At 52.4% G+C, this 21,123-nt stretch overlaps 1 protein-coding gene across 1 annotated transcript in view; it reads left to right on the top strand.

Moving 5' to 3' along the window:
• Positions 1–20,139, top strand: part of SKAP1 (src kinase associated phosphoprotein 1) — a 44,435-nt gene extending 24,296 nt beyond the window's left edge. Inside the window, exons 3-9 of the mRNA XM_038163431.1 lie at positions 14,731–14,808; positions 15,437–15,520; positions 15,873–15,997; positions 16,419–16,482; positions 16,843–17,013; positions 19,156–19,212; positions 19,837–20,139. Coding sequence (XP_038019359.1) covers positions 14,731–14,808; positions 15,437–15,520; positions 15,873–15,997; positions 16,419–16,482; positions 16,843–17,013; positions 19,156–19,212; positions 19,837–20,096 — 839 coding nt within the window. The 3' untranslated portion in view covers positions 20,097–20,139. The remainder of the gene's footprint in view (positions 1–14,730; positions 14,809–15,436; positions 15,521–15,872; positions 15,998–16,418; positions 16,483–16,842; positions 17,014–19,155; positions 19,213–19,836) is intronic.
• The last annotated feature ends 984 nt before the right edge of the window (positions 20,140–21,123 follow it).

The raw sequence follows: 21,123 nt of genomic DNA, 5'->3' as shown, positions 1-21,123 counted from the left end.
GATGGGATCCCCAGTGACCCCGGCCATTAACCGGGATCCCCGCGGAGCGATTCCCGGGAATCCGGCGGGAGGGAAGGGAACGGGCCTTGGAAACGGCAACTCCCAGAGTCAGCGGGGCTGGGAACGGAACCCGTCCAGGGGGATTCTCCTGCTGATCCCAAAAATCCCGGATTTTGATCGGAATATTTGGGGATATTTAAATTGGGATATTCACAAAAATTGAGGGATAGTCAGGGATATTTAAATCAGGATATTCGGGGCAATTCAGGGGTTTTTAGGGATGTTTAATTTGGGATATTTGGGAATATCTGGGGATATTTAAATTGGGATACTTAGGAATGTTTAGGAATATTTTAAAAGGGATCTTTAAGGATATTTTATTAAGGGTATTTAGGGATATTTGTGAATATTCAAAAGGGGATATCTGGGGATATTTAGGGATATTTAGGAATATTTACATAGGAATGTTTGGGAATATTTAAGGACATTTAGGAATATTTGGGGATATTTAAATAGAGATTTTTTGGGATGTTTAGGGACATTTATACAGGGTTATTTGGGAATATTTGGGAATACTTAGGAATATTTAAATCAGGATTTTGAACATTTATTTGGGAAAACCCCAAATTCCAGCAGTGGGAAACAGAAGGAGATCTGAGATTCCCCTCTTCCCTTTTTTAGCCGAGCTCCACATCCGCTTTTCCCCTTTTTTTTTTCCAGGATTCTCCCGGAATTCTCCCAGGAATCCGGGGGCTGTGTGAAAGAGCAGCCGTCCCTTTTTCCCAGGATGAATTCCCGGCGCCCAGGGCAGGGTCAGGGATGCTTTAGGGATCCGTTTTCCAAGGGAAAAAAAATGGGAATGCTGTAAAAAAGGACGGATGGTGCCGGTGTCCGTCGGGCGAGGTCATCCCGCGGTCAAATCCAGGCCATTCCCGCCTGGAGTTCACGGCCTCGGCTTTTATTGGGAATTCTAGGAAGGATTGGGAACGCTGCCGGATTTTCCTTGGCAACTGCACGGGTCTGGAGCTCCCGGTCCGGGTTTGGGGGGATTTGGGAAGGGTTTTAAGGGAAAATCAGTCAAACCCACGGAATTCTGATGGGAAATGGGAAGGAAACAACAAAAAGAAAAGGGTTCGGCTTGGGGCAAGGGAGAGGGATTTTCCAGCCCTGATCCCACAGGAATGATTAATTCCCATTAAAAATAATCGAGGAATAAATCCAGGAAAAAAATGGGAAAATCCAGCTTTTCCCCTGCTTTTCCAGAGGAAGTTTGAAGGGAAAGGGTTTTTATGGGAAAGAGCACCCACTTTTTTGGGAAAGGTGAACACACAGAGAAATCCCATCCCGTATTTGGGAAAGAAGGTGGATTTGGGGTGGGAAAAATCCGGGATTCTGTTTTCTGGGAAGGGCTGGAGTGAGGTTTTCCTGGAATTCTTTCATCTTCAGGGTTTGGGATTCTAAATGTGCCAGGGTCCTTGGGAATTCTTGGACCTTTGGGATTCTGAAGTTCCCAAGATCCTCAGGAATTCCTGAACCTTCGGGATCTGGGATTTTCACGGTCCCAGGATTCTTGGGAATTCTTGAACCCTCAGGATCTGGGATTCTCTCCCTAAAAATTCAGTGTATTTGTTGCATCCCTGCTTCTGGATCCGGAATTCCCTGCTCATTTTCCCTCTTCCCGATCCCTGCATCCCTCGATCCCTGTACCATCCCAGTTTTTCCCAGGTCTATCTCAGCAATTTTGATGCTGTTGGATCCCACCCGGGAGTTTTCCCAGAATTCCCGAGTTCGGGATTCTCCTCCTGACGCGTCCCTTTGGATTGGGATTGGGAATAACCAATCCTTGGGAATGGCTTTTCCCAGTTTTTCCCGGCCTTTGGAATGGGCAGGGAAAAACCAAATCCTGAGGATCCGAGCCCAGCGGGAGAGGCGTGGGGATGAATTCCTGGTTTTCTGGCTGAGGGGAGAGAAGGGTCAGGGAATTCTCCCCACGGAACGGAGCCGGGAATTCCTGCTGGGATTCAGCCCCAGGAACACCGGGAAAAGCACCAGGAGAGGGGGAGGAGGCAGCGCGGATCCCAAAAACACGGCGGGAGCAGGGAATGCCATCCCTGGGAATTCCAGTTCCCGGGAATGAGGGTCCAAGGAGGGATAAGGGAGTTATTCCCAAGGTCGTTCATTTCCTTGGAATATCGGAGTGGGAACAGCTTTCCCAGGGGATTTCCCCCCGTGGATCCTTGGATTTGTGGGGTTTTCCAACGGGGCCTTTGGAAAAACAGAGGAATTCTTGGAATGGGAGGGAATTGGAGGCTCCACTTGGAGTCCCTGATCCATGGTTTTCTGGGAACGGGGTGGAACCCCGGCACATCCAATTCCCATTCCCAGATTTTCTCAGGGATTGGCTCCGTCCCTGTCCCGCTGAGGGATTTTTGGGGTTGGATGATCCACGGAGGGAGAGAATTCCCGGTGGTTTTGGGGGGGGTTCATTCCAGGCCCTTCTCCTCCTCCCGCTTTGGAGATTTCCAGCTGGGAATGTTCTCCGGGAAATGGCGCCACTGCCCCCTGCCTGCGGAGCCGGGAGGGACCGGGATATTCGGGATATGGGATTTGGGATACGGCATTTGGGATACGGGATTTGGGATACGGGATTTGGGATATGGAATTGGGATACTGGTTTTGGGATACGGGACCGGGATACGGGATTTGGGAAGAGGGATGTGGAATACAGGAGGAGGGATATGGGACGTGGGACACGGCGTTTGAGACACAGAACCAGGACACAGGATTGGGATACAGGATTTTGGATTAGGAATTTGGGATATGGGATTGGGGTACGGGACTGGGGTGCAGAATTTGGGACACGGGATGTGGGATTTGGGATTTGGGATCTGGGAATTTTGGCAGGTCTGGATGGGCTGGGGAGGGAGTAAGGATGTACTCGAATTCCAAGCATGGAATGAGCCAGGAATTTTTCAGCGTCTGGAATTTCTTGGATCATCAAGGGTTTAAAAAAAAAAAAAAAAAAAAAGGAGTTTTTGGGATAAAATGTTGCTTCTCTGCTCCAAACCCTCTGGAAAAGGTGGATTTGGGATAATCCCAGGGATTAGCAGGTTATTGGGAGTTCAGGGAGCTTGGAATACGATCCCAATAATCCCAAGAAGCATTTGGAGTGGGATCTGATCCTATGGAAATTCCAGGGTGGATGGGACATGGGGAAAAAGTGGAAAAAAGGGATTTACCATCCGGAAAAATCCGAGGATTCGGTATTTTAACTTTGGAATATTCGGGATGAGGCTGCAATCCCCAGGAGTGTCGGATCCCGGGAATTTGGGGGCTGAGGATGGGCTGGAGATGGAGACCCCATTTCTCCTTGGGATAAATCGGGATACGCCGGAGAACAGCAGCTCCTGTTGCAATCCCAAGGCTGGAAAATAATTAGGGAATAATGCAAAAAGCCAGGATTTGAAGTGGGAAAACCATCCTGCAACGCTGATTGATTGATTGATTGATTAATTAATTCCGAGCTCTGGTCCCAGTTAACACCTCTGGAATTAATGGAGTCCCACGGGAGCGGGAATCACCGGGATAATTTCATTAGGAATAACCGACAATCCATAACATTTTCAACTCCCTGTCAACATTCCTGATTTTTCCACCGACACCTCCCGTTCTACACCCAAACATGAGAACAACTCCTGGATTTTTCCACCATTTCACCCCCATTTTTCCACCATTTCCCCACCATTTCTCCAGGTGGAAAAAGCCGCCATTCCCAAAAACCCAGAACTGGTTTTCCGGGCAGGGTAGGATTTCCACGGAGTGGGAATCAGGAATCCGTGACATTTTCAATTCCCGATCAACATTCCCAATTTTTCCACCAACACCTCCCGTTCTACACCCAAACATGGCAACGACTCCTGGATTTTCCCACCATTTCCCCCCCATTTTTCCACCATTTCCCCCCCATTTTCCCAGGTGGAAAAAGCCGCCATTCCCAAAAACTCGGCGTTGTTTTTCCGGGCGGGGGAGGATTTCCACGGAGCCGGGATCGTCGGAGCTAATTAGCAGAATGGCCCCATTATTTATCCAGGGACACGGAGTCCAATAATTGCTATTGCAGCTCGGAAGCGGCTCCGGGATATTAATTCCCGATTTTTCCTGTCAGCTCCGTACAGTAAAACTTCCAAATGGGCCCCCGAAGGTGCAGAAGCTCATTTTAATCCTCCTTTTTCTTTGGAATTGGCAGAATCTCCTTCCATAAAAGCCGGAAAAAAAGCGGGAGAACGGATAATATTTTGCTCCGAAGGAAGCCGTTAGAAAATCTTATTATTTTTCCCGCTCCCTGACCTTTTCCCGGCTTTCCGCTAGAGGAAAAGTTGCCTTGGATTTGGGGGTTGTGCTGTGGTGAGGATTTTTTTTGGGAGAATCCAGGGAATGGGTTGGATCCCTTCCCTCCGGAAGCGGGGGAAGGATGGATTGGCGTCCCCATAGAAAGGGCTTTGGGTGATTCCCGTGGCACGGAAGCTTTTGGGATTTGCTTTTCCCAGGATTTCGGGGGGTTGTCCCATTTTGTTTCCCATCCCGGCATTCCAGGAAGATTTCCGAGGGATTCTCTGCTCTTTGGGGCTGGATTTTGGGTGGGAATGAGGGGCTTTTCCTATGGAATTCCTGAGGGATTCTCCGCTGGCTGTGACAGGGATTTGGGTGGGAATTCAGGGTTTTCTCCAGCCACATTCCTGAGGGATTCTCCGCTGGCTGAGGATTTTGGGTGGGAATGAGGGTGGGAATGAGTGCCTTTTCCCACCCTCATTCCCAAGGAATTCTGCCTTTGCTGTGCCCAAACTTTGGATGGGAATGAGCGTTTTCCCAGCCAGGATTTTCCAGACAATCCTGGTGGATCCTTGAACGAAAACCCTGGGAACGGCACCGGGAATTCCCTTAAAATTCTCCTGATTTAAACCGACCCCAAATCCCAGAGCTCCCACAGATCCCCCCAGGAAAAAAAGTAGGAAAAAGGGGATTCCTGGCCGAGCCCCCAATCCTGAGAACTTCTCCGTGGGCAGGGGAGGCTCCGACGGAAGAGATAAAGGCGGGAAGATCCCGTTTTCTCGGGGAAACTCGTAAAGCCGGTCGGAATCCGACATAAACAACAATTTACACCCGGCATTTATCCTGGAAATTGCGGTTCCGTGCGGCTCACGCAGGCGGATAAATCAAATTTTATGGGATTCTGCGGAGTTCTTCCAGGGAAACGGAAATTTAGTGGGATTTGAAGGCTTGGGAAAACAGGGGCCGTTCATCCTGGAAAACATCGGCTCCCACATGGAAAAGGATAAAAATCCATCCCTCGGGATTGGAGCTTTTCCTTAAAAAATGGCTTGGTTAAATATTCAAGGGATGAGCCTGGAAAAATTCCCAGGGTTTTTTGGCGTGTTCCTGGTTTGGGGTGGGAAAACTGAGCCTCGGTCCCCTAAAAAAAAAGGGATTTAGGGATGATTCCCAGGTTCCTGCGTTCCTGCAATGTGGGAAGGAGCTGGAGCATCCCAAATCCCGGATTTCAGCTCAATCCCTCCTCCAAATTCCCCGTTTTTGTCCCGGATCCCTCTAAATCCCAGGCAAAACCATCCCAGGACATCCACTCCCTTGGCAGGACGGGAAAAACCTTTGGGAAACTCTTGGAAGCGGAGGCTGCTTGTCCTAATTAATGCCAGCCTGTTATTAATTAATTGTTATTAATTAGGGGCCTTAAATAATCCCAGAATTTTGCGATCCCTGCTACAAATATTCCAGAGGTTTTCCCGGGATGGGATCCAGGGGCTCCAGCTTTTCCTGTTTTTTTTGGGGTGGGAATGGGGTTTTTAGGGAAGGGGCTGCTCCCATTCCCAATAAAAACAAGGATGGAGACAAAGGCTCGGAATTTGCTCGGGGAAGGAGGAAACGTTCCCGGCTCTGGAATTTCCCTGGGATGGGCGCGGATTTAGGGCCGGAGGCTCCGGTGGCACTTCCTTCCCTTTGGGATGGGATTCCAGGCTGTTCGCAGGGCAGGAAGGAAGGAAGGAAGGGAGGAGATCCCGGTGGGATCCGTGGGCACCGGGAACGCCCCCAGATCTGGGACGGCCGGGTCTGGAAAAGTCGGCTCAGGGATATTTATATGGGAATTTTTTTCCCTCTCTTTTTCCCGGTTTTCCATGGTTTTATCCATGGATCAATGGTCTGAGCCTGCTCTGGTGGGAGGGGGTTGGAAGGAGATCCCTGAGGGTTCGCAATTCCTGGAATTCTGGGATTCTGGGTGTGGGGGTTGCTCCCATCCCGATCCCATTCCATGATTCCGTGGATCCTCAGGGATCACGAATCTCTCCAAAGGAATCCTCCCATGGAGTCAAAGATATTCCCGCTCCCTTTTCCCAAGGAAAAGACCTGGATCTGGCTGATCGAGGATCATTCCCAGCCTAATTCCTGGAATGACAGGGAAAAATTCCGGCTGTTTTCATTCCCATTTTAATTCCTGGAATACCAGGGAAAAATTCCGTCTGTTTGCCCCCTGGTGCTTGGGATCATCAGGTCCTTCCCAGGAGAAGCTCTCTGGTGTCATCCCAGTTTTCCAGAAGGAGAAAATCCATCATTGGAGAGGGAAAAATCGGATTTTCTGGCATTTCCTGGGATCCAGCACCAGGCAGGGACGCTCCCATCCTTTGGGGAGATATCCCGGATGTTTTCATCGGGAATTGGGATGACAGGACACAGGGGACTTGTTCCAAGTGGAAAAGGAGGAGTTCAGGTGGGATTTTGGGAGCCCCTGGATCCTTGGAATTCTCCCAGGCCGTGTTGGAGCACCCTGGGACAACGGGAATTGTCCCTGCCCTTGGAATGGGATGGGAACAGGATGGGATTTAAGGCCCTTCCATCCCAAACCATTCCACCATTCCCTGTTTGGGATTTCCCCTGGTTTTCCAGCAAATTATCGCAGAGGAAACCACCACGGATTCCTGGGAGCAGGTGGAGCTCTCCCCCTTTCTCCCCCTCAGCTCCAGGACAATATTCCATAAATATTTGCTCCGGGAAATGAGGAGGTGCCGAAAGAGCCCCGGAAAATCTCCGGGAGGAGCAATCCAAACACACCTGGAGCGGGGACGGATCCGCGCCCGTCGCCATGGCGATAATCGCGGGATCCTTCGGGATTGCTGGGAGCCTTTCCAGAGTGGGAAAGGGATAAATCCTGCTGGATGCTGGGCAGGTCCAGGGCTGGGTTTAGGGCTGGGTTTAGGATTTTGGGGACCTTGGGGTGACTGGGAGATTTTCCAGAGTGGAAAAGGGATAAATCCTGCTCGATACTGAGATCCAAGGTGGTCTTAGGGCTGGTTTTGGGGCTGGTTTTAGGCCTGATTTTAGGGCTGGTTTGGGGCTGGTTTTAGGCCTGATTTTAGGGCTGGTTTGGGGGCTGGTTTTAGGCCTGATTTTAGGGCTGGTTTTGGGGCTGGTTTTAGGCCTGATTTTAGGGCTGGTTTGGGGGCTGGTTTTAGGCCTGCCTTCGGGGTTTATGGCATCTTGGGGTCACCCGGAGCTTTTCCAAAGTGGAAGTGGATAAATCCTGCTGGGGACTGAGCAGGTCCAGGGTGGTTTTAAGCCCGGTTTAGGATCCCGAGCCCATCCCCTCCCCGCGGCCGCGCGCCGCATTCCCCGGCAGCCGCGAATCCTCGGGATAAAAAATGGGAAGCGTTTAAATGGTGAATGGGTTTCATGTTCCTGTCAGCGCCGAGGGTTTGTTCCCGTTTATAAACTCATCCGTTTGGAATGACATCGGTTTTATGGGAGCCATCAGCCCTGGGTGACGGCGTTCCCGTGTTCCACCATTACTGCCCGATTGGATTTGCAGTAAAGAACGGGAATGGGAATCGTAAATCTCCTGCCGGGAGATTTAGGGCTCCTGGAAGGGGGAATGGAGCTGTTCCTGGCGCTCCTGGAAGGGGGAATGGAGCTGTTCCTGGCACTCCTGGAAGGGGGAATGGAGCTGTTCCCGGCGCTCCTGGAAGGGGGAATGGAGCTGATCCTGGTGTTCCCAAGGGATGGAGCTGATCCCAGGGCTCCTGGAAGGGGCAATGGAGCTGATCCCGGTGTTCCTGAGGGATGGAGGGGTGGGAAGGGGTGTGAGGTGAGTGGAGAGCAGGGAGAGGTTTGATCCCACTCTGAAATTCCATTAAAAAAGGGAGGAAGTGGGGAACAGAAGAACATTCCAGGAGGGAAAATCCTGCCCTGGCTCAGGTAGGGTTGAGATGTGTCAATCCCAAACTTTGGATCTATTGGCAAAGGGATGAAGGAGTTGGAGTCCTGTGGGGATGGGCCTGGAGTGACTCTGGAATATCTCCGGAATGGCCCGGAATGGCCCATCCCAGCTTTCCCCTCTCCAGGTTTCCAAAGGAATTTTAGGAATTCTCCATGGCCACTTGGTCCTTCCTCGGGTATTCCCAGAAAACTCGGGATGGGTCTCCAGGCTCTTCCAAGTGCTGCTCTTGGCTTTGCCCCAGCCCTTCCCAGCCAATCCAGGAATTCCTGCTGTGTATTCCCAGAGCTTTCCATGCCTCGGGAATGCCGTCCCAGTCCCAGGAAATATCACGGATTCATTATCCACCCTTCCCATCCTCCCCTTCCCGTCCCTTTATTGTCGCTCCCGCCCAGATTCCCTCGCGTTTTCCAAGGATTTTCTGGTGATTTGGCAGCCCTCGGCTGATTCCCTGCTCCTGGAGATCCCTCAATCCATGCGGGACCCCCCGGTGTGGAATTCCAGCCCCTCTGGAAGCAAATCCAGCCTTTTTTAACCCAGGAACAGCACAAAGACTCCCCCCGCTCGGTGGATTTTCCCTTTTGCTTTTCCTTAATTCACTGCCCGGCGAGTTCCTGATTGACTCCGGGACCAATTAAAGGAAAATTTAATGGGAGAATGGATGAACTCCCGGAGCTTTCCCGGCCATCCATCACTTTTTTATAGCGGGAGCCGGGAAGGAGCTCAGAACTTCCCGCTGGGAATGGGATAATGAGGAGGGCACGGAGAGGATTCCCGGGGATTGCCGGGATGCTGCTCCAGGCTGGGATTCACCGCCCCGATCCCGGCGTTCCAGGCACTGCAGGGACCCCCGGGGAGGCTGGAAGAAGCTGGGATCATGGGATGGATCCTGGAAACCATCTGTTTCCAGAGGGAGGTGGAGGTGTTGGCTCCGTGTTCCGCCATTCCATAAATCCCGGGGATCCGCATGTCCCAAACGTGCTCCAGGCTGAGATTTCCTGTCCCAGTCCCGGCCTCCCAGCAGCTGGAATGGGAGGTGGGATCGTGGGATGGATCCCAGGAACCATCCCAGATCCGTCTCATCCCTGGCTCCGAAGTGGAGTTGAGGATTCGGCTCTCCCGGTGTTCCCCCATTCCCTAAATCCCAGGAATCCAGGTGTGACTGGCGGGGAGATGGGGACAGCAGCGGTGACACCACCAAGGCCCGGGCAGGACACCGGGAATTCTGTCCCGCTGGGAATCTGCTCCCAGTCCGGGACTTTGTGGGGATGAGTTTTTCTTTCCAAGGGTCAGGAGGGTTTGGATCTCCCAAAATCCCATCCCGGAACCCTGAGGCTCCCAAAATCCCATCCCAGGGCTTTGGATCTCCCAAAATCCCATCCCGGAACCCTGAGGCTCCCAAAATCCCATCCTGGAGATTTGGGACTCCCAAAATCCCATCCCGGAACCCTGAGGCTCCCAAAATCCCATCCCGGAGATTTGGGACTCCCAAAATCCCCATCTCAGAGCTGTGGGAATCTCTGGGATTCCCAAAATTCCATCCCGGAACTCCGGGGCTCCCAGAATCCCCATCCTGGACCTGTGGGGCTCCCAAAATCCCATCCTGGAGCAGAACCTTCCCATCCCCACCCAAATCCTGCTTCCCATCCTGGCCGGGTTTGATCCAGAGGCAGCAGGGGAGGGAAAAAACCAGAAAAAAACCCAAAAAAACCCCGTAAAAACCGCCAAGGAAATGGAAAGCACCCGGGCCCCATTTTTCAGCTGTAACTCCATAATAAAAATAACGGGATAATGATTCTTTTTGGTTTTCTGGGATGATATTAAAGGCCGGGATATCGATCCCGCGTTTCCCGGGCCTCGGCTGGAGCCGCGGGTTTTGACGGAGAGAGCAATAAAATCCTCGCTTTCCCCATTCCCCATAAATGTCAGCTCCGCGCGCGGCGTTACAAATTCCCGGTGATGTTCCTGTCCCTCCCTTCCCAGGGAATGAGGGAGTGAGGGAACGGCCCCGAGGGGAAAGTTTGGGATCAGATCCGGGCTGGGAAGGGGCTGCGTTCCCTCGGGATCCCATTCCTGGGGTTCTGTTCAATCCCAAATCCCGGGAATTTAGGGTATGGGCCCAATGTCCGCCCTGGATCCCAAAACCCTGATCCCACCTGGAATCTGGCTCCTGGAGCTCTGATCCCACCAGGATTTGGGGTCCTGGAGCCCTGATCCCACCTGGATTTAGAGATAAGGTCCCAATGTCCCCCCTGGATCCCAAAACCCTGATCCCACCTGGAATCTGGGTCCTGGAGCTCTGATCCCACCTGGATTTAGAGATAAGGTCCCAATGTCCCCCCTGGATCCCAAAACCCTGATCCCACCAGGAATTTGGGGTCCCGGAACCCTGATCCAACCAGGATTTTGGGATGGGGGCTGAATACTCCCCCTGGATCCCAAAATCCTGATCTAGCTGTGATTTTTGGGGTCCTGGAACCCTGATCCCACCTGGATTTGGGGTCCCGGAGCTCTGATCCCACCTGGATTTGGGGTCCGGAGCTCTGATCCCACCCCATTTGGAGCTTTTCTCCCGATCCATCACATCCCAGATTTATGGCTTTGTGGGGATCCGAGCTGCCATAAAAAGCAGTTCCCTGTTTTTCCAGCCCCGCCATCCTTTATCCGCTGTCACTTCCCAGCGTTCCCAGAGGCGGATGCGGCCGCGGCGATCGATGTTTTGTTTTATCTCCCCTTTTTCTCCCAATAATTTTTTTAATCATTTCTCCCGCGGATAAATAATTCCCGGGAAAGCCGCGCTCAGCACTTTTGGAGAGGGGGGGGAAAAGCGATGAGGTCAGGAGAGGGAAAGGGAGGCAGCGGGGCCGGAGCTTCCCGCGGGTTTCCCAGCGGGAATGGGGCACGGAGCGGCCACCCCGAAAATGGGAAAAGGGGTTTGGGGGGACCGGGGTGGGATGGGAAAAGGGACAGGGATGGGGACAGGGGCCTGCCAACCCCCATCCGCTTCCCTTGGAATTCCTAAGCGGAATGGGGCACGGCGCTGCCACCCTAAAATCAGGGAAAAGGGGTTTGGAGGGACAGGGATGGGGACAGGGATGGAGATGGGAAAAGGGACAGGGATGGGGACAGGGACCTGCCAACCTCCTCTCTGCTTCCTTTGGAATTCCCAGTGGGAATGGGAACACAGAATCTGGGGAAAAGGGGGGGTCTGGACCCTCCTGGGACAGGGACGGGGATTTTAGGGATCAGCACAGCCCCTTTTGGGATGGAAAATTTGGGAATTGGGATCCTAACCGAGGTTCCCTACCCCTTTTTGGGATGAGAAATTTGGGATTTGGGATCCCAGCCGGTGTTCCCAGTCCCTTTTCGGGATGGGAAATTTGGGATTTGGGATCCCAGCCGGCGTTCCCGTCCCCTTTTTGGGATGGGAAATTTGGGATTTGGGATCCCAGCCCCCCCGCCGCCGCTCCCGCCGGGGCCGCTCCCTCTCCCGGCTCCAATCCTGAGCTTCTGCTGCTTCCTTGTGGCAAAATCTTGGAATGACACGGCCTTTCCCTGAATCCCTGCCCCGGGACGCGACCCCAAACCCCGGGAGAATCCCTTGGGAGCAGCTCCAGGGTTGGGATCTCCCGGCCCTGGAATCTCGGGAGAGAAATCCTTCAGCCGCGTCCATCCCTCACTGACCTTTGCCAGCTCCTGGACAATTCCAAATGGGAATTCTGCTGGCGAGCCCTTCCCAGAGGCCGTAAATATTCCCGGGAAGGTGACGGAGGTGCTTGATTTTCTTGGGATACGTTTTTAAAGAGCCGGGATGTAACCCCGGAGTGCCAGTGGGAATTCCCGGGATATTTATGGCAGAAAGGCCCTTTCATTCCCTTCCTTTTATTCCTGAATTTCAGCTCGGGATTAAAGGTGGAATTCCCATTCTGTGACACCCTCAGCTCCCCAAAATCTGGGATTTTCCCTGGGATTGCTGGCGCTGTTGGGAATAAGGAAAAGGTACTGGCCAGACAGGAGGATCCTACCGGGATTTGGGATTTGCTCCCAAGGCTCAGCTTCCCAAATCCTGTTTATCCACAGCTGGGGGAGCTTCATCCCTCTGGGATTGATTCATGGATGGCTCCTGACCCAGATGGAAATAAGAGATGGGATGGATGAGGGCTGTGGCTGGAGGAAAATGGGAAAATTCTGGAAAACCGGGAATGAGCGACTCCAGTTTGATCTCCAGGTGCCCCAGATCAGCTTTTCCATGGGGAGATTGGGAATAAATCCCGGCAGGAATGGAGCTCATCCCACCCCTTCCCTCTCTCCCTCCTCCACTGGCTCCTTTTGGGGCCGCAGGGTCCTTGGAGGGGCTCAGGACCCTCTGGAAAACCAGGAATGAGTGGGAAGAACGGGACCGGTTTGATCTCCAGGTGTCCCATATCAGCTTTTCCAAGGGGGAATTAGGGAACAAATCCCGGCAGGAATTGAGGTCACTCCCCCTCCCTCCTCCTTGGGGGCCGAGAGGTCCTTGGAGGGGCTTGGGACCCTCTGGAAAACCGGGAATGCTGGGGGAAAGCAGCTCCGGGAGTTTGATCTCCAGCTGCCCCACATCAGCTTTTCCAAGGGGAAATTAGGGAACGAATTCCAGCGGGAATGGGGGGTGAGCTCTCCCTCCCTCCCTCCCTCTCTCCCTCCGGAGCCGCGGGGTGAAAGCTGAAAGTTGAAGAGTCCAAAGCCGTCAATCCCGACTTTCAGCCGGCGCTGGGAAAGGGAAATATTTGGATAAGGCGCGATCCGGAGCTGCCGCTGTTTACAAATCCCGATCCCACATCAAACGCGGCTCCCTTTGGGAAGCGCTGCCCGCTCTCCCGGCTCCTTTTGGGAGCTGTCACGGGAATTATTTGATGTTTCCCTCTCTCCTTTGTTTGTTTACGTTCATTAAAGTCGGGAAAATCCATCAAATCCTTGGCTCCGGTCATCCCGGAGCGCGCGCGGCCGCAGGTGCGGAGCGGCCGGGAATGATGGAGGATCCATTTATCCCGCGGGGCGTGTGGAGGGAATGACACATTCCCGATAAATCCAGCCCCGTTCCCGCCCTTCTGCCTTCCCCCGGCCCTGATGGATGAGTTCCTTATCGGGAACGCGGAAAAGCCGCGGTCGAGCTCCGGCTGCGCTTCCCAGCCGGATGCGGGGGCAGAGGGCTGATCCCGGCGTTCCGCGGGTTCCCGGAATGAGCCGGGATTTATGGAAGCTGCTCCCCAGCCCTGCTAAGCGTCATCTTGGACAGAATCCCAAAAAACGCGGGGTCCCCCCTAGATTTGCCCCACTGCGGGGAGTTATCCTGAGTTTCTTGACTCTGGAATTCCCAAATTTGTTTCCTCTGGAACTGCAGAGTTTGCTGCCTCTGGAATTCCCAGATTTGTTGCCTCCAAAATTCCCAAGTTTCCTTGGAATTCCGAACTTTTTCCCAAGTTCGCTGCCTGCAGAGCTCCCAGGTTTGCTGCGTACAGAGTGAGGCCTCCAAGGCCATTCCCGGAAAACAAGGCCTGTGAGGCCATTCCCAGGAAAATGAGGCCTCCGAGGCCACTCCACAGAAAACGGGGCTTCCAAGGCCTCACCATTCCCAGAAAACGAGGCCGCCAAGGCCGTTCCTGGGAAAACGAGGCCGCCAAGGCCGTTCCCGGGAAAATGAGGCCGTCGGGCTAACGAGGAATGGTCGGAGCACACCTGAACGCTCCGGTGGAGCCGGAGCGAAAGTCGGGATTTACGGAGTCCCCGCGCGGACAGGAAAGGACGGGAAGTTTATCATGGATTAGGGAATTAATGGGGATGAATTCCCGCCCGCTGATGGATGGGGTGGGCGCTCCATTAGGGAATGATTTAGGATTTTCTGGCTCATTGTGGATCACGGAGGGCTCGGCTGGGCAGTGTCGGGGTCGGAATGTTTGGATTAGGGAAGAATTGGGGAACAGGGAAGGAATTCCAAGGATTTTCAAGTTATGGATCCGCATTTTTTGATTTTTATATTTTTATAATTCTATTCCCATGTTTTTCATTTTTTATGTGGATTTATTAGGGGATAATTTCGGATGGAAGGGATCCTACAGCTCATCCAGGGTCACCTCCCACTATCCCAGGATTCCCAGGTTTTTGGGATGAGCTGGGAATGGCAGAGCCCTTCCAGGCTCCAGGATGAGATTCCATGGGCAGATCCTCCATGGGAATTGGGCTTTCCATGTCCATAACCCAGATTCCAGGGAAAAAGGGCAGCTCCAGCCTCACCCTGCTGAACCCTGGAATTCCAAGACCCTGTTCCCTATCCCAATCCCAGGGAATATCAACTGGATAGGGATAAACTGGGATTTCTACCCCCAACGCTGCTTCTCCAAAGAAGGGGGCTGGAAACCTTGGAATGTGGGAATGGGAATGGCAAATTCCAAGGTTTTCCTTTGCTTTGCTCCCCGCAGGCCTGGAGGAGATCCCACGGCCCATCCAGGATTCTGGGAATATTTTGAAGCAAGGATACCTGGAGAAGAGATCCCGAGGTAAAACCTGGAATTCCAGGAGAAGATCCAGGGCTACCACCTGGGAAAATCCCAAATTTCCAGCCTAAAAAGCCCAGGAAAAATCAGGAAATCCACGGATTTCCACCGGCAGGAGCTTCCAGGTTTTTCCAATGCCTTGCCGGGCTCATTCCCTTTTCCAGAGCATCCAAATTAAATCCTGGAATTAAATTAGGCCCGGCCCAGGCCTGGAGGGCAAAACTAATGAGGAGAAAAAGCCGGGAAAAGCTCCAGGGATTCGGGATCATCCCACATTTAATGCGGAGATAAGAGCCGGGCTCAGAATCAGCCTCAGCCTTATCTCCCTTTTTCCCGTGAAAGCCACAAATTATTCCCTTCCCTAATGGGATTTTCTCAGGAATTATTGATGGGAAGAGGCAGAAACAGCTCCTGGTTTTTCCCTGAGCTCAGCTCGGAGTTAGGCCTGGCTTAACTCCCGCTAATTTCTGATTTAACAACATTTTCCAGAGACGTAACCCCGAACGCGTTCCCTGGCCGCATCGAATCCATGAGAAACGCATCCCAAAGAAATAAAACGGAGTCTTATTCCTGCTTTTCCTGATTTTTCCTGACTTTTCCTATTTTTTTCCCATTTTTTCCCGTTTTCCAGAGCCCAGCTTTTTCGGCTCCGAGTGGCACAAGCGCTGGTGCGTCCTCACCCAACGGAATTTCCTCTACTACGCCAACGAGAAAAGTGAGTGGGAAAAGAATTCCCAACTTTTGGGTGGAAAAGAGGGATTTGGCCATGGAAAAGCACAATTCCCAGCTCCTGGAAGGGGAAATCCCAGCCAGATTTGGGTTTTTTTCCACCGGAGCAAAGGGAATTTTCAGGCCATTCCTCTTTCCCAGAAATTTCCCGCTATTTTCCCTTTCCCAGGTTTCCCATCCCTTTCTTTTCCCCAGAATTTTCTGGGCATTCCCCTTTCCTGGAATTTTCCAGCCGTGTGCCTCAGTTTCCCTCCATGGGTAAACCCCCCCTGAGCCGCATCCAGTGGTGGGAAAAAAAAGCTGGAAAATCCCAATTTTCGCCCAATTCCCTATTCCAGGCAAGCAGCCCAAAGGCTCCTTTCCCATCGAGCGCTACCAGGCCCGCCTGCATTCCCAGCTCCGGAAAGATTCCCGGAAAAAATGCTGCTTCCAGCTGCTCTGTCCAGGAAAACGCTCCTATGAGGTGGGAAACGGCAGGAAAATGGGAATTTGGGGGAAGTGGGAATTTGGGGAGAAAAAAGGGGGATTTTGGGGGGGAAAATGGGAATTTCAGGGCTGAAACACAAATAGCGGGGGAGAAATGGGAATGGATTTCCATGGATTTCCATGGATTAGACTGGACAGCTTTCCTGGGAAAGCCTGGCTAGGATTTCCATGGATTTCCGCGGATTTTCATGGGTTTCCATGGATTTCCCTGGGTTTCCATGGATTAGATTTTCCAGCTTTGCTGGGATACCCTGGCTGTGCTCCGCTCCCACTTGGAGCCGGGACATAAATCCCGGGAATGGCTTTTCCTGGTGCCCCGGGGTTGGGAATGGAGGATCCCTGTCCCCTGATCCCAAACCCCGAATCCCAGATCCCGGGATAACGGATTCTCCCGGCAGTTCACAGCTCCGAGCCCGGCCGAGGCCCAGGATTGGGTGGAGCAGATCCAGTTCCTCCTCAGGGGTGAGTCTGGAGCGGCTCCCGGTTTTTGGGATCTTCGGGAAGCATTTTCCTTCCTGGATCGGGGCTTTCCATCCACCCACACCCAGATTTGTGGGGAATTGCTCCGGCTGGAGGCAGAGAAAATTCCAGAAACCCTCTGGAAACCTCTGGAATTTTCCAGAACCTCTGGAACCCCCCGGCTGTGTCCCTTCAGGATTCATCCGTGATTTTGGGGTTATTTCCTGGGGTTTTCCATCTTTCCTTGGGTTTTTCCTTGGTTTTTTTGCCCATTCTCGGGCGCAGGATTTGGATCTCAATCCCACCCCTCTGGAATCGGGAGAATTCCCACTTTTCCATGCCTTTCTCCCTCTTTCCCGGCAGACCTCAGCTCTCTGACGATTCCCTGCGACGAGGATGAGGAGGAAGAGGAGGAGGAGGAAGAGCTCTCCAAGGACCGGGACAGCTCTGATTCCATGAACAATTCCCAAAATTCCACCCTGAATCCGGAGGAGCTGGAGCCGGAAGGTGACGACATCTATGAGGTGATGCCAGGTGAGCTCCCAAATTCCAACTTTTCCTTGGAAAAATGTCGGGAAACCTCGGCCATTCCCACATCTCTGCTTTTAACCCACCCAAAATTCCAAGGCTTTATCCCATTTCTTTATTCCAAACTTTTGATGGACTTCCCCAAATCCAAACATTGGTTTTCTGGGAATTTTGGATCCGCGGATTCTGCTGGAGCAGCTCTCAGAGTTTTCATGGATTTTCATGGATTTGCATGGATTTTTCAAGGATTTTCATGGATGTTCACAGGTTTTCGTAGATTTCCATGGATTTCCGCGTGTTTTCTGTGGGTTTTCATGAATTTCCATGGATTAGGTTTTCTGGCTTTCCTGAGGGAGCCTGGTAAGGGTTTCCATGATTTTCCACAGGTTTTTGTGCATTTCCGTGCATTTCCATGGATTTCTGTGCATTTCCATGGGTTTCCATGGATTTCCACAGGTTTTTCAAGTATTTCCATGGGTTTCCGTGCATTTCCATGGGTTTTCATGGATTTCCATGGACTTTTCAAGGACTTTAATGGGTTTCCATGGATTCCCGTGCATTTCCATGGGTTTCCGTGCATTTCCATGGGTTTCCATGGATTTCTATGGGTTTTTCAAGTATTTCCATGGGTTTCCGTGCATTTCCATGGGTTTCCATGGATTTCCATGGGTTTTTCAAGTATTTCCATGGGTTTCCGTGCATTTCCATGGGTTTTCATGGGTTTCCATGGACTTTTCAAGGATTTCCATGGGTTTCCATGGACTAGGCTTCCCAGCTCTCCCGGGACAACCCAACTCATGGATCTTCCTTCCTCCCAAACCCCCAGAAACTCCAGGAAAAGCCCCAGCCCCGTCCTCCCTCCGCCCCCTTCTCCCTCCTTTACCTCCTGACCAAAAACCACGGGAAAAAAAAAAAAACCCGGGAGACGGGAATAAAAAAACCGGGAAAAGCCACGGAGAGATAATTTCCTCGGCGTTAATGAAGTTTTACAAAAACAGACGCGGCCGAGGCCAAATAAAATTTCACAGGTGATAAATTTTTCCAATTTCCCGGGAAGGATTCGATGGGAATGTTAAATCAGGAGTGAAGGTGTCCGTTCGGAAGCGCCGAGCGCTGCCGGGGAATTTTATCGACTGGAAAATTGAATCAAATTGCTCCATTAAAAACTCGGCTCCGCAGAGATTCCGAAGCTTCCCGGGATGCGCCGGCAGCTCCGGACCCCCGGGATGAGGATCCCGAAAGTGGGGTGGGAGGGAGAAGTGGAATTTTCCAAAGTTTTCCAGCTTTTGCCTCTGATTCATTCCTGGAGAATCCAAGTGTTGGGTGGGATTGGGAAGGCAGAGCTTCACTTCCAGGCTTGATTCCAGAAAAAACCCTTGGATCCATCGTATTTGATTCCAGGAAAATCCCTGGATCCATTGGATTTGATTCCAGGAAAACCCTTGGATCCATCGGATTTGATTCCAGGAAAATCCCTGGATCCATCGGATTTGATTCCAGGAAAACCCTTGGATCCATCGTATTTGATTCCAGGAAAACCCCTGGATCCGTCGGATTTGATTCCGGGAAAACCCCTGGATGGTGGGGAGGAGCTGCTCGATCCCATTCCCGGATTTCCCAGCTCCAAATCCTCCAGGAATGTGCCTGGGAAGGGGACAGGGAGCGGGCGGGGATGTCCGTGGGACAGGAAATGGGTTTTCCATGGAAGAGGATGGAAATTTGGGATGCTCCACTCAGCTCCACTCCCTTCCCATTTTTCCAAGCCTCCCCAGCCCCTCTGGAATCCGCCTTTTCCCTGGGATCATTCCTTCCATCCCTTCCTCCTCCTCTTCCCGAATCTTCTCCCAGATTCCCCCTTCCTTCCTCGCATTCCCAGCCTGGAATTTTCCCTCTGGAATTTCCTTTTCCTCTCTTCCCACAGAAAGTCCCAAACCCGGAATGCACGGATTTGTTTTTCCCGGTGCCCACAGCCATTCCGGTTTTCCATGAAAGTCTCCGATACTTCCTCTCCCCGCCACCAATCCAGGAATTTTTTATTCCCAGGATTCTCTCAGAGCCCTGGGCCTGCCAGACCTGCGGCATTCCCGGATTTTCCCTGATTTTCCTGCTGTTTTCCCCGGGTTTTTCCACTGTTTTTTCCCTCCCCAGATGAGGAGCTGGAGCCGCCATTCCCGGAGGATGAGGAGGATTTCGGGAGCGAGGAGGGTGAGATCCCAATCCAAAGGATTCCCGGGATATGGATGGGGGTGGGGAATATTTTGGGATTTTGGCCGCTTTGGAGCATCCCGGGCTGTGGAAAATGTGGAGAACGGGAGAATTCCCGGGCTTTGACTCTTCCCAATGGTGGAATTTGGGAAGACTCTTCCCGATGGGATAAGGAGGCATCTCCCAAATTTCCTGGGATAAAGGAGGTGTTCGGGATTTTTAAGGTGGGATTTTTATCCCTAAAAATCCAGGGAGGGATCCCGCAGGAATTTTGGGATCCAACCCCCCCCAGGATCCCACCGGGTATTCCCGGGATGCCTCCCACGCCCTCCTGTCCCTCTGGGAAGCAGGAAAGGAGCTGGGATGAGAATTCCTGTGAAAGGAATTCCTGGAAAACTGGGACCAAACTCTTCGGGGAGCGCCAATCCCTCAGCCAGCGAGTCCGTGATGGAATTCCATGGAATTCCTGGCGTTTCCCAACCCCGACATTCAACATTCCCGGTGGATTTGGGGCCTTTCCCGTCCTGGAGGAGCTCCAGGAGAACTTTCGGCTCTGGAATCGCCTCCATGATCCCGCACCGATCAATCCCTCACCAACCTGAGCCTTTTTTCCCTTTTTCCCAGAAAATTCCGACTGGGATTATTCCAGCTACTACCAGGGATTGTGGGACTGCCGCGGGGACAACCCCGACGAGCTCTCCTTCCAACGGGGCGACCTCATCCGCATCCTCAGCAAGGTAGGAGCCGGAATTTTCGGGGAATTTTTCGGGAACTTTTTGGGAATTTTTTATTTCCCATTTCCATCGGGGCGACTTCATCCTCAGCGAGGTAGGAGCAGGGATTTTTTGGGATTCGGGCTCATTTCCAAGGCCAAAAGGTGTTAAAATCACTCAAAATTGAGATTTAAAATTAAATTAATGATGTCAGGAGGGGGGGTTATTTGGTTTTTACTGGTTTTTACTGGTTTTTACTGGGTTTTACTGGTTTTTACTGGTTTTTACTGGTTTTACTGGGTTTTGCTGGTCTTTACTGGGGTTTGCTGGTTTTTACTGGTTTTTACTGGGTTTTACTGTTTTTACTGGTTTTTACTCATTTTTACTGGGTTTTACTGGGTTTTATTGGGTTTTACTGGGTTTTACTGGTTTTCACTGGTTTTTACTGGGATTGGGGCCTATTTGGGACTTGCTTTGGGGTCGAAGGAGCAGCTCCTGGTCCTGCACCCCACTCTGGAAACCCGCACATTCCCCATTTTTGGGAATTTGGGGAATTGCTGGCGCTGGGATCCCCCCAGGCCGCGTCCATCCGGGCGTGACACCGGGAGCAGCTCGGGGCCACCCCCCGCGATCCCGGCGGGAATTCCAGCGGCTCCAGGTGCGGCTCCGGTGGCGAATCCCTCGCTCAGACCCCACGGATCCCGGGGGCTTTTCCCGATAAATTCAGGATGCGGGAAGCGAAGGGAGAGGCAGCGATGGGAGGAGGAGGAGGAGGAGGAGGAGGAGGAGGAGGAGGAGGAGGAGGAGGAGGAGGAGGGAAAAGGTTGGGAATGTTCACTCAGCTGCGCCTTAATTTCCTTTTCAATCTTGTCCCAATTAATTTCGCGGAATTAATCTCGCGGCGCCCGCTGGCTCCGACCACGGAATAGCGGCTCCTATAAAATCCCATCTGGCGCCTTCCCGGCCTGACATTCCCGGGAAAACTGGGCACCGGGAGCAGGATGGGGTCAGGGAATCGTGGAATAGTCGAGGCTGGATCTGGGCGTGATCCCCAGTGTGGAAACCGACCCCGTCCCAGTGTTCCTTGGGCACTTCCAGGGAAATCTGGCCCTGTTTGATCCCAGGGATCCCGGGAACGCTGATCCCAAGGGATCCCGGGAACACTGATCCCGAGGGATCCTGGGAATGCTGATCCCAA

Source organism: Motacilla alba, chromosome 27 (genome assembly GCF_015832195.1).
Source record: "Motacilla alba alba isolate MOTALB_02 chromosome 27, Motacilla_alba_V1.0_pri, whole genome shotgun sequence".
Taxonomy (NCBI): Eukaryota; Metazoa; Chordata; class Aves; order Passeriformes; family Motacillidae; genus Motacilla; species Motacilla alba.
Note: the sequence above shows the minus strand (reverse complement) of the source record. Positions and strands in the feature narration are given on the sequence as shown.